Source organism: Tasmannia lanceolata, unplaced genomic scaffold (genome assembly GCF_043159265.1).
Source record: "Tasmannia lanceolata isolate RefF3 unplaced genomic scaffold, GAP_Taslan_0.1 ptg000007l, whole genome shotgun sequence".
In the NCBI taxonomy this organism is placed as follows: Eukaryota; Viridiplantae; Streptophyta; class Magnoliopsida; order Canellales; family Winteraceae; genus Tasmannia; species Tasmannia lanceolata.
In genome coordinates this window covers 8,949,373-8,957,856 of record NW_027518684.1, presented here as the reverse complement: position 1 = coordinate 8,957,856, position 8,484 = coordinate 8,949,373, and the positions used below count along the sequence as shown (strand labels likewise).

At 39.2% G+C, this 8,484-nt stretch overlaps 1 protein-coding gene across 3 annotated transcripts; it reads right to left on the bottom strand.

The window, feature by feature from the left end:
* Nucleotides 1–7,723, bottom strand: LOC143881758 (sec14 cytosolic factor-like). 3 transcript variants are annotated; one of them, XM_077385018.1, is made up of 7 exons: nucleotides 7,593–7,723; nucleotides 7,234–7,437; nucleotides 6,575–6,830; nucleotides 4,458–4,494; nucleotides 2,149–2,266; nucleotides 1,525–1,635; nucleotides 1–315 (listed from the first exon to the last, which is right to left on the bottom strand). In XM_077385018.1, the coding sequence occupies exons 2-7, from the start codon at nucleotides 7,303–7,305 to the stop codon at nucleotides 175–177; spliced, it is 735 nt and encodes a 244-aa protein (XP_077241133.1). In that variant the 5' UTR covers nucleotides 7,306–7,437; nucleotides 7,593–7,723; the 3' UTR covers nucleotides 1–174. The 3 variants fall into 3 exon arrangements, with proteins under 3 accessions (XP_077241133.1, XP_077241134.1, XP_077241132.1); XM_077385019.1 differs by having other exon boundaries at nucleotides 7,334–7,437; XM_077385017.1 differs by lacking the exon at nucleotides 7,593–7,723 and having other exon boundaries at nucleotides 7,334–7,567.
* Nucleotides 7,724–8,484: the final 761 nt, after the last annotated feature.

Below are 8,484 nucleotides of genomic sequence, written 5' to 3'. Positions count from 1 at the left end.
TTGTGAGTTTTGAACCCAGAATCTATAGCTCTGATACCATGTGAAACATCCAGTTACTCCAAAAGCTTAAGCCGTTAGAACTTAAGGATGACATTATTCAATTTTTTTATACTTTAACACTGAGCAACAGTGTGCTTCTCAGTTTTATGGAATGAAGTCCAAAAATGTTATATTCTAAAGAACTGGCCAGTGATTGAGATGTACATCTTGGAGGGCTACAAGCTTTGCTCGCCCACTATACTCCTCTGGCAAACTATCCTCCCCAATTTCACTGATGAAACGCCTTTTCTCTTCTTCACTCTTTACAATCATAACCTGCATTGAACACCCATAAGTCAACAAGTAGAATTCTAGTGATCATGTAAGCACCTTATCACGGTGCATACAGAATGATAACTTATTGAATTTGACAAAAATTTCTGAATTAAACATAATGTTTTAAAGAAATTCGACGATAATATGTTTAAATGCCCTTGGAGGAAAATCCGAACTTGTCAAACTATCAGGGATACTCTCTAGCTTTTCAGGAATTGGAAGATTATACGGCAAGACGCTAATGTGGCCCTGATTACATGTCCATGTTGGATTGCCCAATTAAAGGGGGTGACATTCCACTCTCCTTTATCCCTCCCACCTTGATGTAATTGTTAAGGGATTTGCTAGGGTCCATCACAAAAGGCATTTCGCAGCTGGTCTGTCGCATCTCAGACCAGCCGCCTCGCGAATGAAGACAACAGCTTTTGTCTCCATTCACGAGGTGGCTGGTCTGACGTGCAACAGACCAGCAGCGAAATGCCTTTTGCAATGGACTCTAGCAATTCCCAATTGATAAAAATGATTGTAGTGGTTATTATTGCTACCCCCGGTTGTAATGTTCTTTTTTAATTGAATGCAGGTAGGGGTCTGCCCTGCCTAACCCCAAAACTTACCAATAAAAAAAATCGACAATAATATGCTAGAGAAAAAACTTATTTTTGCATCTGTTTTTATATAAATTTTTATTTTTATTTTGTTCTTTTCTAAAAATTTCTCTATTTTTTTTAACATTTTCCTTCTTTTCCTGAATCCTAACTTCAGTAACTATTTAAAAGCAGTAGAAATGGTGGAATAATTTGTTGCAGTGAACATATTTTTCCAAAGAATGATAATATGATGATGCAAAAATATAGGTGGTCCACATTCGTTTAAGAGTACGCCACCCGATTGTGTGTGCCAAACTCGGACCCAAAATTACGTTTAAATTTGGGTCCAATAATTGGTTTGGTACTCACAATCGGTTGGCATAATCTTAAATGAACATGGCCTTAGAAAGATCTTTCCCCCCAAAATCTCCCCCATCGGATGATCCTAATCGATTACCTGTTAAATCTAGACTCTGTTCTTTAAAATTTCTAACCGTCGATTTACAGATGAAAAATTGGAGATGGAGGGCTATAAGATCCAAGGGAAAAGATTACTGTGATACAACCCAGCAATTATGGGGCCCCATAGATGAATGGTTTAGAACTTAGTAAATGCACTGACCTTCTGTAGAGTTGCCTTCTCAAGGAAGCGGGAAACCATACTCCAAACGCTAACGAATATCCATGGCATGTTTAAAATGTAGAGCTTTGCTAGGCGCTCAGGATAATAAGCCTGCATTAAGAGATAAGAACATAGCTTAATTTCTCATAAAAGTCTATTAAAAGAGTTGAAAAGAAAAATGCTACAGTTCTAAGTTAGTTCAACATAGTGGGCCGCACCTTAGATCTGAAACGTTCATTTCACAGGACTTATTTTAGATCTCCTATGGTCCAAAACTCACTAATAATGTTATCCTGCCCTTCAATGGGCAGTGATAAATCGACCCCCTATGTCTCTTTCTCGCTCCCCTGGCTTAGAGAGAGAGAAAGACACAAAGGGGGTTGATTTAAGATATATGAGGGTCGATTTATCACTCCCCTAATATTTTTCATTTGTTGTTGAATAGAACATTTACCTACATATGAACCATTTATTGGTGTGATTTTTCAGAGATTAGGTAACCAAACAAGAGCTTTTGAATTGGACGGTTCAGATAAGCCTAAGGTGGGACCTAGTATGCAATATTGGGCCAGCATCATTATAGTTATACTACAGTGAGATTGAGCTTTATAGTAATAAAATTACCTGCAAAAATTGAAAGCCAGTAATTAAACCGCGGGCATCCAGGTTCTTATAGGTAAGATGCTGCAAATCAAGTATGGCAACCAACTTCTCGTTTCCCATTTCTTTCTCTTTGATACCACTGTACAAACACAGTTCTAACATTTTATTAGAAAGGAAAAGAAATGTAACTGATAGAGTATGGTGGCCCTGCCTTAGACAGTTCATGGCTCAAAAATCAATCTTGTGGATGAAGCCAACTTTTGATCAAGACCGCATGCTAGAAAAGGGGCCACCTCATGGACTGAAGAGTTTTGGAGATTTTCACTAATCTTGGATGATTTACAATAGAGCTCAAGATGTGCTTATATTGAGCACGTACATGATAAACATAGAAAGAGATCAAGTAGACTATGGAAAGAGATAATGATGGAATATTCTAATTTAATCCAGTTACTAATTAAATCTAGCTGCCTATTCTAGTGGGTTGCCTCATTAACCAACTTGCCTAATCTCCCACAAGAAGATCTAACGGTAAGATCTACAGCTAATCCAACGGTGGATCTCACATATTCTAACATGCCCCCTCAAACGTATATGGATTGAAAATCGATATACGTTTGATTATAATAAAAATCCCCAATATGAAAAATAAAAACCTCCACTTGAAATTCCCATAGGAAAATAGAATCATATGATTTGAGTACGCTGACAAATTTTGATGATGAATATCCCTTGATGTTATAATATCCTAATGTTATTGATGAAACGCCGCTTGTTGATATGCCGCCAAGAGGGCTTATAAAAGCCAATGGATCATAGATCCTAGAGAAGACTCGAGCCTCGATGGGCGAGTAATAATGAGTCAGTACGGACCAATGCTGGAATGGGCAAGACATGGTGGGTCACTATGGACCGATGCCGGAATGGGTAAGAAAATGGTGGGTCACTGTGGACCGATGCCGGAATGGGCAAGAAATGGTGGGTCACTATGGACCAATGCCGGAATTGGCAAGAAAATTGTCACTATGGACCAATGCCAGAACGGGCAAGAAATGGGTCACTATGGACTAATGCCGAAATGGGTCCTTATGGACCAATGTCGGAATGGGCAAGATATGGGTCATGATGGACCAATGTCGGGCCATGGACAAATGCCGGAATGGGCAACAAAGAAAAGAAAAAAAGAAGAAGAGATTGGTGGCAATTAATGGCTTGCGACAAATACGAAACTTTGCAAAAGAAAAATTAGGACATTGGAAGCAAAAAATTTTTTTTTTTTTTTTTTATCAAGAGGATTTGTGCATATCAAATATGGGGGTATGCATTTTTCGCATATAAAAAGGCAAGAAGGAAGTAGAAAAAGAAAAGGAATTGGAATAGGTGCCACCATCAAAATCATATGGATTGGAAAAAGGTAAATGATAAGGGAAGGGAGTGCCATCACCAAATCAAGGTTTATTGCATAAAAACTGTGAGGGAAAATACCAGCCGTCAAACCCACTCATTTATGTGAGAAGTTGCAGATTTTTTTTTTAGCATCTAAATGATTTCCATCCCCTTCTCTTTTCACATGCCTCATATCATCATTTCTCAAAAAAAATTTGAGGGTTTGGAATGATGGTGGCGGGGAAAGATGGACTTGAAGGAAGAGATCATGCCATGAGAGGCAGTCCTATCAATTGTTTTTTTTTTTTTTTTTTACAACACTTGGCCATCTAAGACAGAGAATAGGTGGGCATGCTCTTCTGGGTTTGGGATTCAAAGAAGAATTGTTGAGGTCAACAAGGGCTGAAGGTGTTCTGGGGTGTTTGATAAAATAAAGAAATAAAGCAATGGTTGAATTAAAGTTAAAGAAAAATCAATGAGATTGAACGGGCCGTCCGCCGGAGAACGAAATCAACACTGTTGTGGTCAAGCCCGGATTGGATCTTCTTGCTTTGATACCATGAAGAGTTTTGGAGATTTTCACTAATCTTGGATGATTTACAATAGAGCTCAAGGTGTGCTTATATTGAGCACATACATGATAAACATAGAAAGAGATCAAGTAGACTATGGAAAGAGATAATGATGGAATATTCTAATCTAATCTAGTTACTAATTAAATCTAGCTGCCTATTCTAGTGGGTTGCCTCATTAATCAACATGCCTAATCTCCCACAAGAAGATCTAACGGTGAGATCTACACCTAATCCAACGGTGGTAGGTGTAGATCTCACATATTCTAACATGGACGGTTCACATCAATCCAGGTAGGCCTCATGTGCACCATTGCAGCTAGGCTCCAGCAGAACAATTATCTATGTCTCAACAAATATCATTGTTTTTACCTGGCGATAGTCTTGTCCAGCATATGAACCACGAATTCTGCACCAGACATGAAAGAACTACATCAAAATCAATCCAATAACAACTTTACTAACAAATAAGTAAATCCAAGAGTCCAAACACTCGGAACCTTGGCTCAAGTCGATTGTGATCCAGTCGAGTCAACTCGAATGACCCACTTCAGAATGGATAAAAAACTCGAAATGCATTTGTCTATTGAAATATGTGAATTTCATGAAGGGAAATGATATATTCGACACCTTTTCTTCCCTGGGCCACCCCCTTTGTAGTGTAAAAATTTTAGTCATAGCTCATAAATATAAGTGTGGCCCAGGGAAGAGAAGGTACCCGATATATCAGTTCCCTAAGAAAGCGGAAGGATGAAGTGCGGCCAGCCTTCCAGCAAGGGATTGAAAATTCGGTTTCGGTTTCAGCCTCAGCCGAAAACCACCGAAATTCCGGTAGCGATTTCGGTTTCGGAAGAAATTTAGATGAAAATCTTATAATTTCGGTTTCGGTTTTAAATTACAGTCCCAGCCGACCGAGCTTCCAACGGAATATTCACCAGTGGGATTTGCTAGCATCCATAGCAAAAGGCATTTAGGGGATGGCCTGTTGCATCTGAGAGCAATAGAATATAAAGGTGCTTTATTTTTTCAAGTTCTAATTGTTTTTTTAGACAACGCAACAAGGTATTATCGAAAATGCCAAGGCAAATTTATACATGATTTAAAACAAGTAAGAAACTAAGAATTTGGTTCTCCGTCCCCTCCTTTTTTGCTACAATGCAGACACTGCGACAATGCTTAAGACAAGGTAGTTGATTTGTCCGTGATTGAAACATCCTAGCCTTACGATCAAAACAATAACAAGGGGCGATGATATTTTCACCCCTTTTAACGTGATTTGACGTCAAAAAGCGTTAATGTTGCCCACTGTTCAGTTATAAGGGGGCGAATGCGTACTATAGAGGGGTGAAAATATCATCTCCCTAAAAAAGGCTGTCCTTTTGAAATTTGGATGATGTCTCATCCGCTGGAGGTTGCCTCCGATCAACGGTCCTGATTCTTGCTAAGTTCAATGACAAATCAGTGAGGTATGGACCTAAAGTTATAAAAAGAAGATATATTTTGTTACGTAGAGGGATTTACACGTGGCACTTGCACAGTAATTGCCACACTCAGATAGTAGGGGGCCCAGCCCCACCATGGCTAATCTATGGTTCTAGAACATATTTTTTTTCAAAAAAAAAAGAGAGAATATGTAATTCAACTTGGGTCGGGCTCAACCCCCGACAGTGTTAACCCAATTTTGGCTTGGGTTGGGCTGGCATTTCATCCGAATGGGTTGGGTTAGAAAGGGCTTTGAAGAGCATCTTTTTGTTCGAATAAAGCTTTTGAAAAGACCCAAAGGAAACAAAATCCAGCTGTGCCTGCTACATATTAGAAAGGGATTTGCTAGCGTCCATAGACATCACAGAAGGCATTTCGCTGCTGGCCTGTTGCGATGGACGCCAGCAAATCCCCGCTTATTAGATAATGACACCTACAGATGTAAAAGTCAAAGAACATTAAATGCACTCTGATGCCGTGCAACCAATGGGGTTGCCAAGGTGCCCGTAAGTCCTAAACTCAAGGCGCCTTGCAAAAATGGGATGAAAGGATGCTCCCATTAGTCAACAGAGTTCATTAAATCAGATGAAAAGTCATAACATTTACTAAACTTTGGTGATGTGCATGCAACAACTGAGTCATGCACCCTTTCATACCATTTTTGTTAGGGAGCCCGTGAGTTTAACATTGCTCTATTGTTATTATTATTATTATTATGGAACTGCTAGTGTCGATTGCAAAAGTCATTTCGTGGCGGGTCAGCAATGAAATGCCCACAAAATGACTTTTGCGATGGACGCTAACAATCTAATGTCCATGGCAAAAGGCATTTTGAGGCTGGTCTGTCGCACGTCACACGAGGCATCTTGTGCATGGAGACAAAAACTGTTGTCTTCGTGGCCGGCCTGAAATGCGACAGACTAGCTTGGGACCCTAGCAAATCCCTATTAGTAGTGAATTATTATTATTATTAAGAAGAAGAAAAGGTGTATGGGTGAAGTGATTACTCTTGAATTGAAGATGATCTGTGGGGATGAAGTGCTTGTATGCTTGAACGATGACAATAGGATGGCCGTCTTTGGAAGGGCTCTGTAAAAAGATTTTGCGAGCTGCTAATTCGTGTGGGATCTCATTTTCAGGGATATATCCCAATGGAACAAATCCAGCCCTCCACTCTTTCCACTGCACAAACATCTTAGCAGCTTTCTCCGTGTCCATGGATCTTGCCACCAAGAACCTCAATACAGTGGCATCTCCATAGTTCTACATCAAAAAATACCAGCAAGACAAAAAAAGTTAGATCTCCTCACAGAAATACCAAATTGGGCCTTTTTCTGATTGCAGACTACACATTGCCTTATTGGGTAAAAGTCCCAAATTGCAGTTTGGGTGTACGTACAATCCAATTGCTAGCTATGCTTTTGGGTCCAATGTTTAACACACTAATTGTTCTCAAAATACAGTTGGGTTACTAGTCCCAAAAGGGCCCTTGGAATTTTTCTGATTGAAACTTCAACACAGAAAGAGCAATTGGATTACACAGCCAAATGGACCTGGGAATTACAAGAAGTTGCAATTTTGACCCAAATGGGACTCGGAATTATAAAAAGTAACAACTTGGGTTTATATCAAAACACAAATTAAACAAAATATTTGAGAGAGAGACCTTAGTTGAAGATCCGAGTTTCTCCACTGATGTTCTCATCTGGGTGATTCCATTTTCAGGATTTTTCTCCATTTGAAAGAGAGAGAGAGAGAGAGAGTACCAAAATCGAGGAAACTTGGAGTAAGATCACCCTTGTTGAAGAAAGCTGTTGACTCCACGAGAGAAAGGAAGAAGAAAAAACTTTATTCAATGGAAAAACTGAAACTGCAAACATGCTATTGATTAGTATTTATAAACTTATTTCCATATCCTGCCCAAACTAAAATTCTTATCCTACCCTTCTCATGACTTTCTCTCCTAATTTAATTAGGAATCTTATCTTAACAAAACTCAACTCACTAACTTAGTTCAGGACTTACCAAATTAACCAAAAGACCCAAAGGTGAGAGAGAGAGAGAGAGGTTGACCGTCATGGAAAAGAAAGGCTAAAACACTTGGTTTGTGTGCTTCGCAAAAGCACAGCCACAAGATACGAAGTTTTCGATTTCAAATTAAATTGGACAAAGACACCGTTTTGGAGACTACACCCAAATTGCATTCCTAACTCTATGCGGAGCAAAAAGTAAGTTAAAAAAAGTGCTGTGTTAGTATGTTACTAACTTGAGGAATGCTAAACTGAAGGGCGCACTTGCAAAAACCAGCCTCAACGGTGTCTCTATTGGATCTCCATAACAAAAGTGCATTACTAATTGCACTGAAAAATGAAAAGTAAAAGAACGATAAATGCACGTTGATGATGTGGATCCAATGCTGCTCTTGAGGAAGTTTTTGCAAGACCACCCTTCACTTTAGCAGTCCTCTACTAATTTATCATGGCATTTAGACCCATCGTGACATGCATGACTAGTTTAAAATGGGCAAAGCATGCATCTGATTCATCCACGACTTACACTCGAATATTAAAATTGTTTGTTAGGTGGTTCCCAACTTCCCATTATGGAGGAAACATGATGAGGACATTGTATCAACCTGATGCTCCTAAAGATACCATTTGAATTGATACAATGAGAGGACCAACATGTTCCTAGACCAGCTCTAAATTTATAATTTGGTAACTATAAGCGGGTTTAGTTGCAAAGGATTTTGAAGATCAAGTGGACTTGCAAATGTACCTACCCAAGACGTGATCATCAACAAATGTATCACTTTGAAGGCCAAAAGGTTGAAAATTTAATTTTTACTGCTATATCATAGATTTATGGGGCCCACTAATGGATCCACGTACTAGAGTAAATTGCGAGGGCTATTAAT